This window comes from Drosophila mauritiana, chromosome 2R, assembly GCF_004382145.1.
Source record: "Drosophila mauritiana strain mau12 chromosome 2R, ASM438214v1, whole genome shotgun sequence".
NCBI classification, from domain to species: domain Eukaryota; kingdom Metazoa; phylum Arthropoda; class Insecta; order Diptera; family Drosophilidae; genus Drosophila; species Drosophila mauritiana.
The window spans coordinates 6,609,212-6,629,859 of record NC_046668.1 but is presented as its reverse complement, the minus strand read 5'-3'; the positions used below and the strand labels follow the sequence as shown (position 1 = coordinate 6,629,859).

The 20,648-nt window shown below is 45.6% G+C and overlaps 7 protein-coding genes across 11 annotated transcripts; 2 read left to right on the top strand and 5 right to left on the bottom strand.

Moving 5' to 3' along the window:
• Positions 1 to 366: 366 nt before the first annotated feature.
• Positions 367 to 1,139, bottom strand: LOC117137993. The gene has a single exon (XM_033299780.1). It carries the CDS (start codon positions 1,060 to 1,062, stop codon positions 580 to 582), a length of 483 nt encoding a protein of 160 aa, XP_033155671.1. The 5' UTR covers positions 1,063 to 1,139; the 3' UTR covers positions 367 to 579.
• Positions 1,140 to 1,222: 83 nt separating this feature from the next.
• Positions 1,223 to 5,071, top strand: LOC117137985 (cullin-4A). 3 transcript variants are annotated; one of them, XM_033299769.1, is made up of 11 exons: positions 1,223 to 1,520; positions 1,598 to 2,006; positions 2,066 to 2,310; positions 2,372 to 2,832; positions 2,884 to 3,070; positions 3,169 to 3,361; positions 3,420 to 3,556; positions 3,611 to 4,000; positions 4,059 to 4,337; positions 4,398 to 4,550; positions 4,614 to 4,709. In XM_033299769.1, exons 2-11 carry the CDS (start codon positions 1,688 to 1,690, stop codon positions 4,707 to 4,709), a joined length of 2,460 nt encoding a protein of 819 aa, XP_033155660.1. In that variant the 5' UTR covers positions 1,223 to 1,520; positions 1,598 to 1,687. The 3 variants fall into 3 exon arrangements, 2 of the variants coding, with proteins under 2 accessions (XP_033155660.1, XP_033155658.1); XR_004459172.1 differs by lacking the exon at positions 1,223 to 1,520 and adding an exon at positions 4,976 to 5,071 and having other exon boundaries at positions 1,688 to 2,006; positions 4,614 to 4,912; XM_033299767.1 differs by lacking the exon at positions 1,223 to 1,520 and having other exon boundaries at positions 1,688 to 2,006; positions 4,614 to 5,071.
• On the bottom strand, positions 4,976 to 8,844 carry LOC117137986 (CSC1-like protein 2). The gene is made up of 3 exons (XM_033299770.1): positions 8,680 to 8,844; positions 7,047 to 7,964; positions 4,976 to 6,988 (listed from the first exon to the last, which is right to left on the bottom strand). The coding sequence occupies exons 2-3, from the start codon at positions 7,956 to 7,958 to the stop codon at positions 5,618 to 5,620; spliced, it is 2,283 nt and encodes a 760-aa protein (XP_033155661.1). The 5' UTR covers positions 7,959 to 7,964; positions 8,680 to 8,844; the 3' UTR covers positions 4,976 to 5,617.
• Positions 8,845 to 9,025: 181 nt separating this feature from the next.
• Positions 9,026 to 10,590, top strand: LOC117137982. Its single transcript, XM_033299760.1, has 2 exons — positions 9,026 to 9,102; positions 9,162 to 10,590. The coding sequence occupies exon 2, from the start codon at positions 9,227 to 9,229 to the stop codon at positions 10,457 to 10,459; it is 1,233 nt and encodes a 410-aa protein (XP_033155651.1). The 5' UTR covers positions 9,026 to 9,102; positions 9,162 to 9,226; the 3' UTR covers positions 10,460 to 10,590.
• Positions 10,591 to 10,609: 19 nt separating this feature from the next.
• On the bottom strand, positions 10,610 to 15,909 carry LOC117137983 (potassium channel subfamily K member 16). Its single transcript, XM_033299761.1, has 7 exons — positions 15,458 to 15,909; positions 12,031 to 12,470; positions 11,602 to 11,953; positions 11,311 to 11,540; positions 11,122 to 11,248; positions 10,869 to 10,970; positions 10,610 to 10,815 (listed from the first exon to the last, which is right to left on the bottom strand). The coding sequence occupies exons 2-7, from the start codon at positions 12,333 to 12,335 to the stop codon at positions 10,744 to 10,746; spliced, it is 1,188 nt and encodes a 395-aa protein (XP_033155652.1). The 5' UTR covers positions 12,336 to 12,470; positions 15,458 to 15,909; the 3' UTR covers positions 10,610 to 10,743.
• Positions 15,910 to 16,306: 397 nt separating this feature from the next.
• Positions 16,307 to 18,218, bottom strand: LOC117136249 (solute carrier family 2, facilitated glucose transporter member 3). Of its 3 annotated transcripts, none has more exons than XM_033297053.1 (5): positions 18,045 to 18,161; positions 17,245 to 17,991; positions 16,977 to 17,189; positions 16,815 to 16,917; positions 16,307 to 16,761 (listed from the first exon to the last, which is right to left on the bottom strand). In XM_033297053.1, exons 1-5 carry the CDS (start codon positions 18,159 to 18,161, stop codon positions 16,508 to 16,510), a joined length of 1,434 nt encoding a protein of 477 aa, XP_033152944.1. In that variant the 3' UTR covers positions 16,307 to 16,507. The 3 variants fall into 3 exon arrangements, with proteins under 3 accessions (XP_033152944.1, XP_033152945.1, XP_033152946.1); XM_033297054.1 differs by having other exon boundaries at positions 16,508 to 16,761; positions 17,245 to 17,983; positions 18,045 to 18,150; XM_033297055.1 differs by lacking the exons at positions 16,307 to 16,761; positions 16,815 to 16,917 and having other exon boundaries at positions 17,016 to 17,170; positions 18,045 to 18,218.
• Positions 18,219 to 18,489: 271 nt separating this feature from the next.
• On the bottom strand, positions 18,490 to 20,567 carry LOC117136248 (solute carrier family 2, facilitated glucose transporter member 1). The gene is made up of 5 exons (XM_033297052.1): positions 20,279 to 20,567; positions 19,875 to 20,158; positions 19,218 to 19,818; positions 18,836 to 19,157; positions 18,490 to 18,777 (listed from the first exon to the last, which is right to left on the bottom strand). Exons 1-5 carry the CDS (start codon positions 20,291 to 20,293, stop codon positions 18,524 to 18,526), a joined length of 1,476 nt encoding a protein of 491 aa, XP_033152943.1. The 5' UTR covers positions 20,294 to 20,567; the 3' UTR covers positions 18,490 to 18,523.
• Positions 20,568 to 20,648: the final 81 nt, after the last annotated feature.

The window sequence follows — 20,648 nt, the reverse complement described above, 5'->3', positions numbered from 1 at the left end:
GTTGGTCCAATCCATTGAATAATAAGCAACATGGATAAACACTTTTATGTGAATATTTTGGAGACGGTGATGCCAACCTTTGCCGAATACTATATGCCGCTAAAATGGGTCTTTCAACACGAGGATTGGCTCCGAAATAAATCTATTTCTGTTTTGGGGTGGCCTGCACAGTCGACAAACTGTAATCCCATCGAAAAACTCTGGTCGGATATTAAAAAGGATGTTGTAGCTTCTAAGCCATCTAAAAAAGAAAACCATTGGGTAATTAAGGAATTCGGTGCCAGACCTGGTTGACTCCATCCCAAAACGTTGCACACCTACTAAGGGATGCACTTCCAAATATAAATATTATTGGGATGGCCGCAGTTTTAATGGGAAAACATTTGTTATTAGTAAAAATGTTACTATTGAGTTTATAATTGAAAGTTTAAGCATTTTTTATGTGGTGTTAATATTATATTTCTTGCCTAATTTTGTCGTTCTTAATATTGTTCCTTAATTTAGTTAAGAATTTATAGATTAATTTACTATTTTCTTATTTTCTTTTAAGATAATGGTTTTAGCTTTTTAAAAAAGTAACTAGGATAGAATATCATTTAATGATTCGTCTAATTCTTTGTCCTCATCTGTGGGTCTCTTCGAAGGGGTCGGCTCCTCCACTCGCAACTGCTCCATTTTCGTGTAGAACTTTGGGCACTTTTGAAGAACCTTGGAGTATTCCATGAATATTTGAAAGGAGGCCCTTTGGAGCAGAGTTTCTCCCATATGATTGGATGCCAGTATTTTGGCCAAGTTCTTGTAGTCCCGCTGCATAAGGCAATTCCGGGCCAGTCGTAGTTTCTCGTACGCAGTGGATCGTCGAACGTTGAAGTAAAACTCGTTACTGGCCGGAGGACCACAGGATGGGTTTTGGTTCACCCAAAAGCCATCTTCGGGACTGGTGGCGATCTCAAGCGTGCGTTTTAAAACATTTGCGGGTATCCTCCTGGCTGGAAAATTCTCACCCTTTATTTTACGCGGTGCCGTTTTCAAAGGCGATTGATTCTCAGCTTTGGTTTTCATTTTATGTGGGCTTGTAAAGCAGAGTTTCTGGAAAGAAAACAATACTTTTTAGGAAAACAATGCGTCGTGCTAACAGCGATAGGCAATGTTAACCTGTTTCACACCAATATCGATAAGCAGTGCTACCCGCTGAGCTATCGATTACCCGCAGCCAATCGATGTTTTGATTGGTCCGATATCCTAAAAAGCAATATTTTCCGCATGCAACCAAAAACGAAATAATAAAATGTTGCCTGTGTAATTGTACTTGCGAAGTTTTGTCGATTTGAATAGTCTCTCAGGCGCAGAAGGAACCCCATTTGTCCAAAAGGACGCCGTCTGTAGGAGAAACCTACTTCGCAGCCGGAAAATTCACAGGAAGTCAATTCGCCTTGAGTTCGCAAGTTGCCAATTTATTGACGGCCCCAGTGCAAAAGTCGCAAAAATATTACGAATATTTGCTGGTAATCATTAGAAGGGTACGTATCGAAATACAAACTGCAATCCCTGCCCTTAAAGGTAAAGCCAGCAATCAATAACCGATCTCCACGACCAGGACTAAGCAAAGCCGGTGCGACGAAAGCAGGGCAGGATCAGGAGAACAGGAGCGGAGTGGAGATCCTGCTGGCAGCAGGGGCCCTAAGCTATGAGTGCGGCCAAGAAGTACAAGCCCATGGACACAACTGAGCTGCACGAGAACACAGAGAACATCGCCGCCTGCCTGAAGAAGGCCGAGAACGTCGCCCCCACCGCTGCCGCCGCCTCGAACCTGGGCCGCAGTGCCTTCGCTGCCCAAAACATGAATTCTGCGTCCACCAACGGCGAGCGCCTGCCAAACTTCTCCAAGCTAGGCGGCAGCGAGATCCGCACGGCTTCAACTACCTCAAATCTCCTCAATCGCATGGGGGCTATTCACAATAGCAAGCCCGGCGATGTCAAGAAGATAGTGATTAAGAACTTTAAGGGTAGGTCCCGTCTAGATCAAAACTGTGGTTACAATGCATGATTCAACTTCCTTCCTTAGATAAGCCCACACTGCCCGATAACTATTCCAAGGACACGTACGTGAAGCTTGAAGAAGCCGTTATCGCCATCCAACTCTCCAAGCCCATTAAATATTCGCTGGAGGAGCTCTACCAGGCGGTGGTGAACATGTGCAGCCACAAGATGGATGCGCAATTGTACGCGAAACTCAAGGAGCTAACAGAGCAACACGTAAAGCGCAATATTAAGCTCAAGGAGCTCACCGGCGGCAGCATGGACAAACTGGTAAGTTCCTGTTTAAGGAGCACATTTAAAGGCTTACTTGTCAACTTATATTGTCTTATAGATTTTGCTGGAAAAGATCAACCACTGGTGGCTCTCGTTCTGCCAACAAATGATCATGATTCGCAGCATATTCTTGTATATGGATCGAACTTATGTGCTGCAAAACTCGACCATTCACTCGATTTGGGACATGGGGCTGGACCTTTTTCGCATCCATTTTGCTCAAAACAGCGTTGTCCAAAAGCGAACCGTCGACGGTTTACTAACGCTTATTGAAAAAGAACGGCAAGGCTCCACCGTGGACCGTGGTTTGCTGAAGAGCTTGGTTCGCATGTTATGCGACCTGCAGATCTACACCAGCTCCTTTGAGGAGAAGTTCCTCGACGCAACCAACCAATTGTATAAGGCTGAGAGTCAACGCAAGATGCAGGAACTAGAAGTTCCTGAGTACTTACAGCACGTCAACAAGCGTTTGGCCGAGGAGAACGAGCGTTTGCGTCACTATCTGGACTCGAGCACCAAGTATGCTGGCGTAATCAAAAATAAAAACAATTATTAATGTATTTCTTACAGACATCCGCTGATTTACAATGTGGAAAAAGAGTTACTTGCCGAACACCTAACGTCCATATTGCAGAAGGGCTTGGATTCATTGTTGGAAGACAACAGACTGAGTGACCTCACACTGTTGTACGGGCTGCTTAGTCGAGTCAAAAATGGAACATCCGAGCTGTGCGGCAATTTCAACGGTTTCATTAAGGTATGGATATGTTAAGTACTATACATTTATTAAAAGCTACCTTTGTTTTAACTGTAGTAGAACATAATAATAGAGCGCGAATATGTGCTTACTTTCAGAAAAAGGGACGCACCATTGTCATCGATCCCGAGAAGGATAAGAGCATGGTCCAAGATTTGCTCGATTTCAAGGATAAAATGGATGTCATAGTTCGCACCTGCTTTGAGCACAATGAGAAATTCACAAACTCGTTGCGCGAGGCCTTTGAGTTCTTTATCAACCAACGTGCCAACAAGCCGGCCGAGCTTATTGGTAAGCGCCCACTGTTACTATATTTAAAGGAGTTTGCTAAACTTTATTGTTCCATTAGCTAAATACGTAGATATGAAACTGCGTTCTGGCAACAAGGGAACCACGGATGAGGAGTTGGAAAAGACTCTAGATAAAATCATGGTTCTGTTTCGTTTTATACATGGCAAAGATGTATTTGAAGCGTTTTACAAAAAGGTTGTGTCCATCTTTTGTATATCGAGCATTATTTAATAACGAATACCTTCTTAGGACTTGGCCAAACGATTACTTGTGGGCAAATCGGCATCAGTGGACTCCGAAAAGAGTATGCTCTCCAAGCTTAAGCAGGAGTGCGGTGGAGGGTTTACGTCCAAGCTGGAGGGCATGTTTAAGGACATGGAACTGAGCCGAGATATCAACATTGCGTTCCGCGGACACGCGTTAAGCAACAACCGCGATGTCCACAACTTGGACTTGTGCGTCAGCATTCTGACCATGGGCTACTGGCCTACATATGCGCCTACAGAGGTCACAATGCCGCCACAGTTTATCAATCCTCAGCAGATTTTCAACAAATTTTATCTGGAAAAGCATAGTGGGCGGAAGTTGCAGTGGCAGCCTACATTAGGAAATTGTATGCTGCGTGCTCAATTCGATGCGGTAACTAAAATGGCTCCTTATTTCCTATGCGGTTGCAATGCTTACGTATGTTTCACAGGGTCCAAAAGAATTGTTGGTCTCGCTGTTTCAAGCGCTTGTGCTTCTATTGTTTAACGATAAGCCAGTTCTGAGCTACGAGGAGATATTGGCCGCCACCCTCATCGAAGATGGTGAGTTGCGTCGAACACTTCAGTCCCTGGCTTGTGGGCGCGCCCGCGTTATAACAAAAACACCGAAAGGACGCGAAATCTTGGATGGCGATCAGTTCGATTTTAACAATGAGTTCACAAACAAATTGTTTAGAATCAAGATCAACCAAATACAGATGAAGGAGACAGTAAGTGCCTTTAGTTTTGATGTAATTTGCACAGACCTAATCTTTCCCCTTTTCCATTAGAATGAGGAGCAAAAGGCGACGGAAGAGCGTGTATTTCAGGATCGCCAGTATCAAATTGATGCGGCTATTGTGCGCATTATGAAAATGCGGAAAACGCTGAGCCATAATCTTCTCATCACCGAGCTGTTCAACCAGCTTACCTTCCCCGTCAAGGTCGGTCCACTAATCCTATTTGTTCTTAGTAAAAAGAAGCTAATATGTTTATTGGTATTCCAGCCCGCTGACCTAAAGAAGCGAATCGAGTCGCTCATCGACCGCGACTACATGGAGCGGGACAAGGATAATCAAAACCAATACAACTATGTGGCATAAATGGCCTCAGATTCTGTGAAATCCGAACACCGATTCGATTGTAATTCGCTCTATACCATACACATAAATACTAGCAGTCTAATGAAGTTTTTGGAGTGCCCTGGTCCGATCGGCGATCTTCAGAGTTTTTCAGCTGTAATTTTGTTTCTATAACTAAATCGTTGAACAATCCGCCAGCTAGTAGTGTAGCGACAGTTCTTTTTGTAAGTTACCTTATCATACAATAAATTAAGCGTTTATTTTACAAGCCGAGTCCTTTGAAATAGGTCATCGCCCTCTGAACGTCGATGCCTCCAGCAATTTAAAACAGTTTTCGAACCGAAAGCAAACTAGGGGTTCAATAAACTTATTTATTGGACTAATTCTAATTTGTTTACTTTTAATTGATAATTCTCCTTCAATTAACAATAGAAGTGACATTTGCAGGCTAATTTTCTAAAGGAAACATTAAATTAATTATAACTCGTACTAGTAGCTCTGTATGCAAAAAAGAGATACGCATAACTTAATAGTTTTTTATTTACCATAAATAAAAAATTACGTGAAAATATAATGCACTTCGTGTTTCATTTGTAAAATATTACCAGCATTACTGCTTAAAAAATCAGCGTCGAGCCCTTTGTTAAGCATTTAGCAAGGGAATATAGTATATACACAGTTGTTACAGATAAAATTGGGAAATTATGTAGATTATATACAGATCAGAAATAAATATTGCTATCGCTTTCGCGTGCGGAGGTCATATTAAAAATGACATTGAGGCTGGTTTAGGTATCACAAATTGCCTTGGTGTTATCCTCCTGTCATTCTTTCGTATGCAAATCAAAGCCGCCAACTTGCAAAGTTCTCAGTGGCTTTCGTAGATATTTTACAAAAATATTTGTAGCGTCTCCCGACAATAATACCATTTACGCCTCAACACTGTTGACGCTGTATTGTGAGCTGTCGTACTCAGACACGCTGTCGGAGCCGTAGCCCCCAAATCCTGCCACTGACGGTCGCACACTGCTGGTCCTTATCCCATTATCTTTCAGCACATCAGGCACGTAGATGGGTGCCGGACCTGCAATTTCAACAATGCTTGGGCGGCGCGTGGCCGCACACCGCTTAATTGGTGACATAAAGATGAACAAAGTCATGGTGATAGCCAGGGTGATGATAAGCAGCAGGAATCGAGCCATTCCGTTATCGCCACGGAAGAAACAAATCATGGCCATGACCAGCACCAGGATCACGACCGAGAACTTTGTCATCGTAACTGCCGTGGAGTGGATCTTACCACCCTTGCGTGATATCATGTTTGACGGACCGTAGGCGAAGTAGAGGTTGTGGCGATCCACGAAGTGTTTTAGGCAGATGTAGATCATGGCGAACGGCATGATCAGCGGACAAGCCACGCTATACACAATGGCTATGGTGAAAACGAGCGTTGTCCAGGCGTAGTGCGTTCCGAAAGGAAACTCAATTAGAATAGCCTTGCGAATGTACGGCGTTTCGGCCTTGGATTTCGCCTTTAGCAATGACCAGATGTATACAATCAGCTCCGGGAAGCGTAGCAGTTCCAACGCAGTACCAATAAACGCAGCCGTAATGATGTAGTTCACATAGAAGGAGCCGCGTTCCGGCAGGAAAATGCACTGCCAGCGATCAGTCTGATTTAAGAATCCCCACTCCAGCAGCGCCTGTGCCGATGTCAGTCCGAGGGAAGGCAGAATCATGATCATCATGAGCAGATAGCCAAAGCACTTCGTCATGATTGAGTAGTTCTGCTTAGAGCGCGTGTAGTGCCGCATCCACTTGTCCGAAATGGCAACAATCACAGGCATCAGTGCCGAAAGAGTCCAGAGCATCAATGTGGGCAGGAAGTCGGCAACGAGGGGCGAGATCTTACCCTCCGTTTCCTTTACCCATGGTCGACTGTTTAGAAGGTTTACCACCATGGCCGGCGTGGACAGGAAGAAGAGAACAAGAAAGAGCACTGCATTCACACAGAAGAATTTCAAGTACCAGTGACTCTTATTCACATTTAGGTTCTCCCAAAAGAGATCATCAGGCGACGGAGCAAACACCAAGTGCCATTGGCGGTAGGTGCCCGGTGTAAAGTGCGTTACTATGTTCTGGGCCTCCTGCACAGTGGACACGGTGATAAACGCAATGTCCAGGGGCTCATTCATTGTGGAAGCACGTAGACGGGCAACATCACCGGACAACTTGCGCTCCTCTCGCTGATAATATTCGTAGGCGTTCTCCTTTTTGCAGGAACACATGTCTGGCTTGGCCTACAATAGACTGTGTGAAACGGATTCTTGACATCAATTTTGATGTGAATGAACTTACCATGAGAGTATCCCTGTTCCTATGCTGCTCGCAGTACAATCGTGCTTCGTGAACTCGCTCGAACTCGGCGTTCCTTACGTAGAGTCGTGAAATGTTGTACGCAATTGACACATTCTCGATGGTGACGTCCGGAAAGAGCTCCTGCATATAGTTCCGTACCACAGTCTTGTTACGATCGCTGGAGGATATGTTTGAAATCATAATCGTGCGGGTGGCTGCCTTTTTGAAGGCATTCCGTCCCGAGGCGCGCCGCATGATGAGCACTACGAGCGGAATGTACAGAATCGTGATGATCGTGTGCACCCACAGCCAAGGCGAATCCGGCGAAAGATTCGCCATTGTGGTGCGTCCGAAGGCATTCACATCATACGGATTTTCCTTGGGCCCGTTCAGGAAGTTAACAGGCAGAATGATGCCCACGGAGACGATGGTAACCAATGCCATTACAGCCATCAGGTGCTGCTGAAAGGACAGATAGTGCACGGCATCCGGTCCAGTATGCAGTAGTATGGTCTCCTTACGCAGCTTTAGCGTAACCCGTATCCAGCCGAAAATCCCCTCCTCCGGCTGGATGGGGGACAAGGGCGTGGAGTCGGGAATTCCTTGGGAGGTGGTACTTGGTCTCGGCGACACCTGCGTTGAAGTGCTCGGCTGGGGATCGACCACACTGGCGGCGCGCGAGTAGAAAATCTCAGTCCAACGCTTCTTGCTGCCATTGCTATTGACCAGCGCCAGACGTCCAAAGTCACCGGCCTGGTGTCGCAGAACCGTAAACAAAAGAATCAGGAGTACCCACAAAATAGTGTTGAGTATTAGGGTTTCCGGAATGCCATTATAGGCGTTGGTAAAGAACGAAGTGCGATTGGCCACCGCCTGGCAGTAGGCATTGTTGCTGTCTTCCGACATGACCATAAATCACTAAAAACAACAAAACCAGAAGCTATTAGTAGTGTGTTCAAAGTCACTGGTAAAGACTCGATAAGAGCGCAGCTGATCGAATTTTCTTCGATGCAATTCCTTTTTGTTTGTATATTGATAAGGCCGTGGGAAAATCCGGAAATTTGATTCTAAAAAGAACACAATGCCAGCTGATCGGTTTCTGGCACGCCTCCCAGACAGATTAATCTTTTTGGGTCACTCGGGCAAAACAAACAAAGTCCGCAGACCGCAGATGCAGATGCTGGTCTGGAAGGCAATGTGCCCACAGACTAACCCAATTAGAACTAGCAGATACTGTATCTTTATGGACGAAGCCAGAAGGAGCACCAACAAAGGCGTTATAAATCAAGCTAGTCTTGGAAATGAGATAATGGGGAAATCAAACATGTTTTTGTAGGCATGAGACAACCTGCAATGGGTTGGTTTTTGAGTGGTGTGGGAGGGGGGAAGAAGAAGCAATACGTCATTTTAGTCCACCACCTCACTTTTGGCTTTGTTTTCGCAATGAATCATTGTTAATCTATTTTCGGCTTGGTTTGTCGCGTGGCAAATGTGCAAAATGCAACAAAAGAAACCCATTCGTCGCATTTACTTATTTAATTGTTTTTCACTGGCTAAATGGCATTGTATTTGTGTGATTCTGATTGTTATCCACTTTCAAAGCACTGCGATTACCGAACTTTCCACATCATACCTTAGGTGAAATGTATTATTTCCAGTGACTTCTTTTGCGTAGCTTCACATTAAACATCAGCCTTAAATATCCCCAATCGTGTTCAGCAATAAAAGCAACCCGAGTCGTAAAAGGTATATGGAATAATTGCCTTTCGCTACTTTACTGCATTTTGCTGGCAGTTATCGATTACATTTTTATCGATTTTGAGACACCATTAGGGGTAGCCGTCGAAAGAAATATCAAATTATATTTTATTGTTTTGAATAATACAAAAAAATTTATAAAAGGTATAAAAAATTATTTAAATATGCATGTCCGTATGTATATTATTATTATTATTATAATATTATTATTATTTTAATAGGATATATCGTGGTGAGGAATTATCATCACTAACACGCTTAACGATCCTGTTCCTGTACCTGTTTACATTATTGCTTGGTATGTCAAACAGACATTTAAATACAATTTGTAGTTATTTTTATCGTTGCCTTTTACAGACAAAGAAAATTTTGTTCAGACTTTTATAAGACTTGTGCCGGCACTTACCCACCAAATCTTAACCATGCAACGCGCACCACCACTGAATTTGACCTTCAAGATTCAGCTGTTGTCCGGCCAAAATGTTATCCTGGTGGAGTGTTCTGGCTACGAGAGCGAGCTGTTCTTGCCGCAAATCGTCGGGGAGCGAATCACAATGCAGAACATTATGCAAAATCGAAGGTGCTGTGCAGAGAGCATGATGTTGCGGGATCCCCCTATGGACATGGGCATGGTCTCCGGAACCATGACTGCGAAGAGTCCGCCACGGCGCTTTGCCGCTGCCAATCCCCCAACCCCACTGGCTAAGAGCACACCGACGAATTCATCTTCTTTGAGAGCTCGGGCTGGTAAGGAAAACGCTGTTCCGCAGCTAACGCCAGAGGGATTGCGATGCCGACCCTTTCATCTATCTGCACCGGGGGAAATGGACGTAGACGAATTGTGCTGCGAGGAGCAGACACCTGAGAGACGGTCATCCTCCAAGTCTATAGGTTCAGCTAACACAAATAATTGTTTTTTTGAGAATGAGATATCACAGCCAGAGATTTCAAGCAAGGACGTCACCAATGTCTATGCCAACGATTTGGGACGTAACAACATTACGCCCTTAAGCATCTCTGAGACTGGTATCTCACCGCCAGTCTTGCCAAAAGAGAACCTAACCGAGCAGAACCATCAACCGATGGAACTCGCCATCAACAAGACTAAGCCCAAATTGACCGCCGTACGGACATATACTCGTAAACGAGCGGATACCGCCAGCAAAGCAAAGCCCACACCCGTGTGGTCTCCTCTTCAAAAGAAGAAAAAGAACTCGTCGGTATCATCCACCAAGGTGCCGTCTCCCACCATGAAGGTGGAAGTGCGTAAGCGCAAACTGATAGTTGACACCAAGAAGACGCTAGCTGTCCCTGATCCTAGGAAATTGTCTTCGGGGTCCATCACAATGAAAAAAATCATAATGAAGCAAGTGACGGGAAAAACACGAAAGCAATTTGAAGCCCTAAAAGTCACAGCCTTTGACTTATTAACCAATTTGTGTGTGAGCAACATTTCCGAGGATCTAAACAAGCAATTCCACAAAGCCTGTGCGAACAGGGTTTGCACTACCTTGCCCAACTACGCAGAGATCGCAGTTGTCCCGCCGCTGGAAATGGATCGCGAGGTGAATGCCCTGATGGCCAGGCAGAAGCGGATGGAAAGGGAGACCCAGAGGCGACGGAGCGCAGTGCCACCGGAATGCAATCCAGCTTAAAGGGCCTGAGGCCTGTTTGTTAGGATGATCTCGATGTATTTGTTCTGTCATCCAGTCAGTAGTCCAAATGCATATATGCTCTAGTTATTTAGATTAAACATAGAATAAAATCATGCTTTGATCTCCATTTATGATTACAAGTATTATTCATTTACCAAAAAGGAACACATTTGTCTAGTTATATGTACAGTTCTATCTTAAGCTAGCCTAGGAGAGCCTACACTAACAGCGAGTAAAAATATGACTTTGTACGACGACATCTTTGTTTTGGGACTACTTGGCTCCTAGGAGGAGCTGCATCGAAAGCAGGCCTTGAATCCCCGCTTGATCGCCCGAATGTTGTGAACGACCTGCTCCTGCAAAAAAAGTGCGTTAGAAACGATAAAGGGGCTATTGCTGTTCAATTTACCTGCATCAAATTGAAGCACATGGCAATCACGGCCATGCCGAGCAGCAGATATATGGCGCAGAGAATGAAGCTGACCTCCACCTTATCCCTGTCGGCGGTTATCTAGCAAATGCAAAATTATTTGATCACTTTCGGCATCTTTTGCAAGCCCATAAATATGTATATTTAATCACAATATTTCCGTTTAAGAATGACTACTTATAACAAGTTCGATTGAGCGCTGAAATAAATGTATATCTCTGAGTATGCATACCACACGATCGCCTGGCACCAGATCTCCAAATCCAATGCTGCTCAGCGATATGAGGCAGAAGTAGCTTCCATCCAGATAGTTCCAGTCCTCCCAACGACCGAAGAGCAGCGCACCCCACAGGATATACCTGTATTTATAAGGTTTCATTAGAACATGTCGTAACTGAGCGAAGGATGGAGTTTTTCATACCCGACCATAACGAAGACGCACACAGTGACTGGCACTGTAATCTCATCCGTGCTGCCGCGTATTTCCCGCTCGATATCCGAGTCGGACTCGGTGTACGGAATATCCACGAGGCTGGAACTCTGCCGGGAACTCCTGGTGTATTCGCTACTGCTGCTGTTGGATGAGGTGGTACTGCTGGTGCTTGTGTAGCTGCTGCTTCCCCGGGCATTCTCCATGTCGTGCATCTGGAGCTGAAGTCAGATACCCAAGATCAGTGAACATTTCCCTAAGTATTAGGTATTTTCAACGCACCGCTCTAGCCAACTGTCGCATTTTTCGTCTCTCGCGGATTATCCGGCGCTTGGCCACGCCGGGGCAAATGCGGCATAGGCACACCTTCGAGTATATCCACTTGAAGGACTTGGCCAGGACGTCGCCAATGTTGGACAGGTAGAGCAAGAACAGCGGCATGCCTATGATCGCATATAGAATGGTCACCAGCTTTCCCCACTCGGATTGCGGCGTGATGTTCCCGTATCCGATGGTCGTGATCACCGTCAGCGAGTAGAGAAAGGCTCCGGAGAAGCTCCACTGCTCCACGTCGGGTCCCTTCAGCTGCTTCTTCACTATGGCCCTCTGATAATCCAGAAGCACATCGTTCACCCTGCCGCAGTAACTTGAGGTTTAGGTCACTCGAAATCAAAACAGGTTGCTTAGGTGTGAAACACCTGGACGACTTACCGTCTCCTGTAGGCGTGGTGGTCGAAGAAGCTGATGTTCTCCGCCGTCAGCTCCCATATGCGGCTGAGGCACTCGCCACTGAAGTTCCGTGCTATAAACCGGTGGGGCTTCTCCGACTTGAGCCGCTCGTACTCGAAGATCTCGATGCTCTGGAATATGAACGCTCCGCCGATAATATAAAATGTGACCAGTAGAATGATGCCCACGTTGCTGAACATGAAAGCCGTGAAGTGGCGGCAGTGGTCCTTGAAGCGCTCAAAGGCCGGCTTCTCCCTCCGCCGGAAGGAGCTCCGTCGGGAGGACATGTCTTGGCGGTTCGTTTCCGTTTCGGTCTTAGTTCCGGTTCCGGCTGGGCTTCCACGGGCGAGCGCCTGGACATGCTCGGGTCTGGTCCGGCACTCGCATCGATGACGTCTGAAAGGATTTCCGGCTACCTATCGCTGAAAATATCCACGATTAGTTTACCGAATCGCCAGTGCAGAGTGGTAAATAAACAAGTTGCTACATTATCAAAGTGTTTGGCGGCATAAATCTTCCGAAATAAAATGTATGCGTTGCTTCAGTTTGTGTGGGTGGTTTATTTTCATGGTTTGGGATTAATGTGTTATATACTATCCGAAGATTCTGCTTTTTAACATAAATTTGAAAGAAGATTTCAAGCCAGCATTGGTTTAATAGAAGCTAATTCACCAGTTTTTAAAAGAAATTGACAAATTGTCGCGTGACGAAATTCAAAATCAATACATGGCACAAAAAATTAAAAAAAAACCTTTGAAAATATATTTTTTTGGGCCATTAACATATCATAATTGATTGTATTTTATTTTCACTAACTGGCGCTGATTACTTGCTGAAAATTCTGAAACTGCATGTAACTCATGCGAGGTGACAGTTTGCGGGCGTTTTTGAAAGCATCGAATATTTTGCCTGGCAGCATGAATGGCTTTTTATTTTTAATACACTGTTTTCTATGCTCTCTTATAAATGGCCAACATGAACATGAATTATTGGACTACAATCTTGGCAGCTGGCCTATGGAACAGTCACATCATCCCGTCGCATCGCGACTCATCCCGCACCATCGCATCATCCCCACGGATCGTTTGTGTGTGGTATTTCAAATTTCTCGCGTGGCCGGAGGATGACACTCGTCTAGATTCGAGAATTGATGGCGTAGCCGTGGCGTCAAATTGGAAAGTTTCTAACGATCCAATGCGGCGTCTGCGGTTGCCAAACGCGGCCTTTTTGTTTGCTTTCCGTCTTTTTTTAGGGTTCAATTTAGTGGGTGTGAAATACGAGTTCATTGCGGATTTTTTTTATAAACTTCTGTTCTGGACGGGCCGACAGTCATTCGCTTGATTTGTGGCTGACGAAATTGTGCGGCTCAACGGATCTGGATGGCCTTGGAATCCAGCTGCCCACCTGCCCATCTAACGCACCTCATTCGACCGCCCAGAAAATCGGGGAAATCTGGCAGGTACGCACGTACGTACGTACATATATCTTTATTGATTCGCTCAATCTCGCACGCACTTTGCCAGCGGGCATAAATTAAAATCGATTTGCAATTGATGTCTGCCTTGCTTATACATAATTAAAAAATGCAAACACAAAGCAAACAGAAAGCGAACTACAAACTGAGGCACGCCAGCCTGTGTGTTTCCAATGAAAATACACAAAACCACGGAAGGCAAACACATTAGTGGATCACGTTCTTTTTCGCAGGGCGAGTCCGCCGAGGATCTGACATAAAAAACCTGCTCCACTGTTTATATTTTGGATGCAATTAAGCCACAAGAGCGACGGACACGACGATTCTTTCTGGCCAAGACCGGGCGCATTTTGTGGCCGGCACTTAAAATGCACTTCGTGCGAGTTGGCCGCGATATTTTTGGCCAGCGGGGCAATAAAGCCATTTTCCATTCCGGCCGTACTACACTCATTAGCTCGAAATGTCTGTTTCGCCTAGCATCGAAATTTTCAATTATAATTGCTCTGAAATTCCCAAGACATCCTAACTCGAATCCACAGATTAACGAAAAGATCAAAGCGAAAGGCGCAGGAAACTGCCGGCCAATGCTAATGTATGTATTGTGTTTGGATCTCGCCCAGAAAGCGGTTCCATGGGCATCAAAAAGAGGTATTCAATAATTCCATTTGGGCGCTGTGAATTATGTTTATTTCCCAAGTGTGTTGCTCCAATCTTTTGCCCGGCCAATTGAGTTGCCTTTTAGTTAGAGACTAAGTTGCGTCATATGTATCTCTCGGGTTCTTTTTACGCCAGATATGGACTGTGACGCCAGTGGAGCACAGTGGATGGGAGTCACCTGAATGTGGAGGAACCTCCACAGCCGGCCAAGTGGTCGGCCAATCTGCGGTGTCAGTTGTCAGTCATTGCTCATCACAAGACCTGGCACACTGGCCAAGTAGTTCTGGGCCGGCCATGCAGATCCTTCGGCCAGCACACTTGCACAATTAATTCTCGGCGCTTTTAATTTGCCACGCCGAGAGGAAAATTGAAAGCAGAATTGCTTAAATCTGACAGACAGCCCCAGAATGTTAAGTGTCAGCGGCTACACGAGAGGAGATTTTAAAATTTAATTACGTTGAAAATTCGGTGAAAATTCGGTGACAATGGCGGGGCGAAAAGCTGACGGACTGACTGCCTGGCTGGCTGGCTGGTTGGCATGGAAAAAAGAAATTACGGCGACGACATCATCACCATCTCCGCACATTGATGACCGGCATCCCAATTGACATGACAGATCGGCGCGCAGAATGTGCGATTCGAAAACTAATTTTCGAGCATTGACCGCAAATTTGGAAAATTGGTTGCGTATCCGGTTGCTTTCTTTGCTTGTGTACGACGTAAAATTTAAGTTTTTAATAGATTCATATGTTTTTTTTACCTGGTCGAAGCCACGCGGAGAAATTCGCGACTATCCGAATATAGTTTTGAAAATTTTCTCAATTTACTTGTTGTTTAGATCGCAATAAATTATTTTAACACGTTCCTCGCCTTGAAGTAAATAAATCAAATTAGTTATCTGCTTTTAAAGCAGATTTATGATTTTTTAAATTTTCTGGAAAACGATTCTTAAAAGTAGTAAGGGCTGTTTTCATTTAGCTGCTTAAAACTCTAAATGGTCCATTAAGAAAATGGAAAATGTTAGAAAGATGATTTTTTAGGGAAAATTTTCAAATTCCAATTTAATCATTGGTATTGGATAGTTATTCATTATATCAATACTTTTCAAAACAGCAACATATTCCAACTCTTCACATTGATGTTATTTCTGTTTTGAAATATTTTCAAAATTAAATGATTTATATTTGGAGAATTGTCCAGCGACACTATTTATTTTTAAGGCTGCACTCCCGCAGTAGTAAAACCCATTTTGTGGTCAATGTAAAGGATCACACGAACCTGTTTATTGTTTCGGATTGTTTCGCTGCTGTTGGTGATGCCACTGATGCTCCTCGCCAGATGCTCACCCGTGACGTCATGAGCGGCGGACGGGCGGCTGTTGTTCGCGTTGTTGTTGGAGCTGCGAACGCTCCGTTTATTTTAGCAGCTGATGTATTTGCGAGCTATGCATGTGGAATATTATTTATGTTTGCGCGCTCTGTATATTATTTTATCAGTGTTATTCAACGCGCGCCAAGGAATGCCTTCGACCAGCTACTGTGGAGATTTTCCCGATTCCGGCTGATCTGCACAGAACAACTTCTTGGCTTGTTTCGCGTGCCTTGTTTATTTATAACCGAACCACACTTCACCTCACTTCATTTGGCCACCGCCATCTCCGCCCGTTTCCCGATGCCGAATGCGATTCCGGAGCAAGTGCCTCATCCGCCGGCCGTGCGCGCTGCTCGACGTTCCGCTGCCCACTGAGACCCGTACTCGCACCCGTATTTATAGATGGCCATATTGACGCGCTACCTGTGACGTCGCTGCGCTCCACTGTTGGATACCGAATGGGGATCGGGGATGGGCGATCTGTTGGAAAGAGAGGAATCCCCTCTCCCAGGTAGCCAATCGCATCGACTTCCAAATGCCCTATAATTAAATTCTTCAAAAAATAAAGACCATATTTCCTGGCTTACGATAGAGACCAGTACTGATGGTACCAGCAATATTATATACTGAAATATTTCATAAAATTCAAATTTGTATATTTCTATATTGTATATGGAGGTCTTGTGAAACGCAAAAAATTTTGATTTCTTAATACCAGACAGATATTGTATTGAGTTTTAATAAGAGAGGCATCACTGTAGTTTATTTGCTGGTTTAAAGAACTTTAAGCTATGTATTACAATAAGAATTTACAAGTTATGCAACTTAAAAAAATATATACTATTGGATGAGATCCTACCAACATACATATATATTTGAAATTCGTAGAAATGTAACCAAATGCCTGGTCAAATAATCACCAGTCAAAAAGTCGTTCCTCATCGTCCCCAGATGGATCTACTTTATCTTGGACTTGAAGCCGTTCTCCATTAGCTGCGCCACATCCTTGGCATCGCGGTTTCTCGTCTCCGGAAGATATCGGTAGGTTAACAGGAACCCGTAGGCACAAAACACCACACATAAGAGGAACACAAATGGTCCAGTCGCCGAGTTAAGGGTGGGGAAGATCATGTTAAGCACAAAGTTGGCCAGCCAGTTAAAGAAGCTTCCAAGGGCCATCGCCGAAGGACGCGATGGTGTCTCAAAGATCTCTGTGGGATCGGAAAATATAAGCAATACACCGGTTACCACCGCGGATTTCAACCTGAGCCAATGAAGTATGGAATGGGTCCCAGACCCATGTTGAACGTGACGATGTACAGCGACAGGAAGGCGATGCAGGCGAATGAGAACTCATGTATAGTTGACTATGGGTGGATTAGAAGGATGTCAAAATGCCAAACCGAGAGCAGCTAAGTGATGTCACCATTAGTTCCAGGCCAACGACCAGGAGGACCAGGAAGATTGCAGAGCAGAGGCAGGAAATCGCCATCATGAGGCGTCTGTTGAAGCTTCTCATTAACCAGGGTCCCAGGAGGGCGGATATGAAGTTCAGAAGGCCCAAGGCGAAGTTGAGCCACATAGCCACGGCTGCAGTGAATCCGGATTGGGTGAAGATCTCTATGGAGTAAAACCATATCTGTCAAATTGAAGTGGTCAGTATGGATAATGTATTCGTATTTTATGTTGCCCACCGCACTAATGCCGCTCATCTGCTGGACGAAGTGGAAGGAGCAAACGATGAACAGCGGCAACTTGAGCTTACTATTACAAAGCACCTGCTTCATCGTGACCCTCTGACCCTCATCTGCAGAGCTGACCTCGAACTCCGCCATCTCCGCGTTCACACGCCCCTCATCCCGCCGCAGACGCATCAGCGTGACCCTGGCCTTCTCCCTGCGGCCCTGGGACATCAGGAAGCGCGGACTCTCGGGGAACCAGAAGATGGGTGCCAATCCGATCAATACGAAAATGGCGGAACCGGACAGCGCGTAGGGCCACAGTTTCTCCGTGCCCAGAAGGAAATCAAAGCTAAAGACCTGACCCAAAACAATGCCGCCGGTTAACCCGATGCAAGTGAATACGCCGACGCTGCCACTCAGTTCTGCCGGAGCCAACTCCACCAGGTACATGGGCTGCGTGGCGTAAATCAGAGCGGCAGCAAGTCCTCCGATCAGACGCCCCAGCAGCAGCATCTCGATGGAGTTGGCCATCCGGCAGAAGAGCTGGCAGATGCTGGACACCAACAAGAGCAATCCACTGAGCGTCAGAATCCCTCGACGGCCTAGCCGGGCACTAAAGATCGGGGCAAACGGAGCGCCAAGCATGCCACCTATCAGGAATATGGAGACCACGGCCGACATCATTATGGTCATCTGGGAGTCGCCCAGCCGCGATGAGTACCGCACTAGAGCCGATTCCATTATCCACGACCTAATGAACTAGTTATGTCATTCAGTTGGGACTATTTGGCACAACTCCTTGGTTTACTCACAGCGGACGGAGCATTCATCACACCGAAGGCATATCCAACGGGGATGACGGTGCCCACGGTGATGCACACACATATGAGCACCAGAAGGCATGTCCAGCCCTGTTTTCCCTCGGCCATACCGAAATTTATGGTAGTGTATGTACTTCGATCTCAAGGTATTTTCATATTACTTTGTTATGATTTAAACAAAATGTTGACAGTTTGCACCTCAAATTACTAAAGCATACTTTTGGGCTTCTTAATTCTGTCAGAATTATGAAGATCTATCGCGTTAAAACTCTGCGTCTATGAATGACTTAACTATTTACTACTACTTACTAAGCCACTTTCCGTTAGGACTTCACCTTATACTATAATCATAATTGAATAGAAACCACATTTACATATATATTAAATATCTTTAGAAAGGCCTACAAGCAGAATTCATTTTTCAAGAAAGCCCAGCTTGTTTTATTTTCAATATAAAAATTAATGCCACTTTAGCTCCGTTTGGAGGAAAGCCCCTGGCTCATAAGCAGCTTCACATCCTTTGGCTCCCGGCCACGTGTCTCTGGCAGGTAACGCCAGGTGAGCAGAAGGCAGTATATGCACACGCACATGCACGGAATGAAGGCAAAGGAGCTCCAGACACTCTGCAGCAATGGAAAGCACATGCCCACAAGGAAGTTTCCGATCCACGAGAAAAGGCTGCCCATGGACATGGCCACGGGACGAGGCGAATCCTCGAGGAGCTCTGTTTAAGATGTAAAAAATATGAATTACTAATGTTGCTCTGGTTCTGCTCTTCGTACCCGAGCCAATGAAGTAAGCAATTGGTCCCAGACCCAGCTGGAAACCGAGGATAAATGTTAGAATGAAGGCGGCACAGAAGTAGGTGAGGACCGTGCTCTCTGATCTCTCCAAGAAGAACAGCCCCAAGGACATGGCAAGCAGGGCCAGAGCACACATGGAGCAGGAAATCATCATTAGCGGACGACGCGGAAACCTGCGAATTAGTAGTGGTCCCAGTAGGGAGGTGCACAGATTGAAGATTCCGATTCCCAGATTTAGCCATGTGGCTGCTCCGTCAGAGAAACCAGCTTTAGTTAAAATTGAGAGCGAGTAGAAGAATATCTGCAAGAAAACCAGAAATTTAACACAAAATCCAATATGGGAACTATTTGCAGTACGCACAGCATTGATGCCACTGAGTTGTTGGGTGGCCTGGAAGGAACAGACTAGCAGGAGTGGTAGCCACAGCTCACTATTCCTTAAAACCGTGCACAAAGAACTTGCTTCGGAGCTGGACTTGGCCTCCAGAGTGGCTTTCATCTCAAGCAGTTCCTGCTGCACCTCCTCTTCCGCATTTCTTCCACGCAATCGGAGCAAAGCTTTCTCACTGGCGGCCGAATCCCGCTTGTGCAGGTAGAGCCACCGCGGACTCTCCGGAAACCACCAAAGGAGGATCAACGATGCCATCACCAATAGCGAGTAGAAACTCAAGGCATAAGGCCACAGTCTCTCGCTCCCCAGCAAGTGGGACAGAGTGGCCACCTGGGCGAGCAGGATACCTCCAGTCACACCGATGCAGGTGAACACTCCGACGCTGCCACTGAGCTCCGATGGAGCGGACTCCAGTAGATACATGGGCTGAGCGGTGAAGATCAGAGCGGAGGCAATGCCGCCTAGAAAGCGGCCAGTCATCAGCATTTCCAGCGATTTGGCTGCTCGACACCAGGTGAACAGGATGCCGGAAACGATGAGGAGCACGCTACTGATCACTAGGCATCCCTTACTGGAAAGATAAGTTAGTTAATATAATCCAATCATCATAATATATTTAAACCTTACCGGCCGTATTTATCGCAAAGCACAGCGCTGAAGCAGGATCCGCAGATTCCTCCAATCAGGTAGATGGACACAATGCTTGTCCATAGTATATCTAGCTGGCTGGCAGTGACGATGGTGTCGTATTCGTTTGCCAATATGTCCTGGCACCACTTCTTGATGATCTCGGCCGGGGCATTGAGAACCCCGAAGAAATAGCCAACTGGAATGGTGGTGCCCAGCGTTACGGTCAGGCTGATGAGCATCAGGAGTGGGGTCCATCCATTGACTTTTGGCGGAGTCACGTGCTGTAAGGAAAGCAGAGTGATTTACATGATTAGCACGTTGCAATAAGCGCAAACGAAAGACTTAAGCAACAAACTCGTCCCGGATGAAGGGGAAAGTATCAAGAAGATGTTTTAAATCACCATTACAACAACCATGGCGATGGAACGGTGCTGGCACCCCAAAAGTTAAACCGAAAGTGACTCGCATCCGACGGTTGCCGTTCGACAGCTTGTTGAGTCACCCACACCGCTTGTATATCAATCACGTAAACACATCTTCACTTCGGTTGCCCCGGACTTGGAATACATTTACAGCATATAACCAGCCATAGATAAATTCAGCGTTTTTGTCTTGCGAATACTTGTTTTCTTATCGATAGACGGGAGCGTTTGTTTGCTCCAACTACTTCCCGGCAATAGAAGTCAATAATTATATACTCTTACGATTCAAGCAGAGATCTTTCGTAGTGAAAAATACACAATTTAATAAACCTACCCATAAGCATAGATA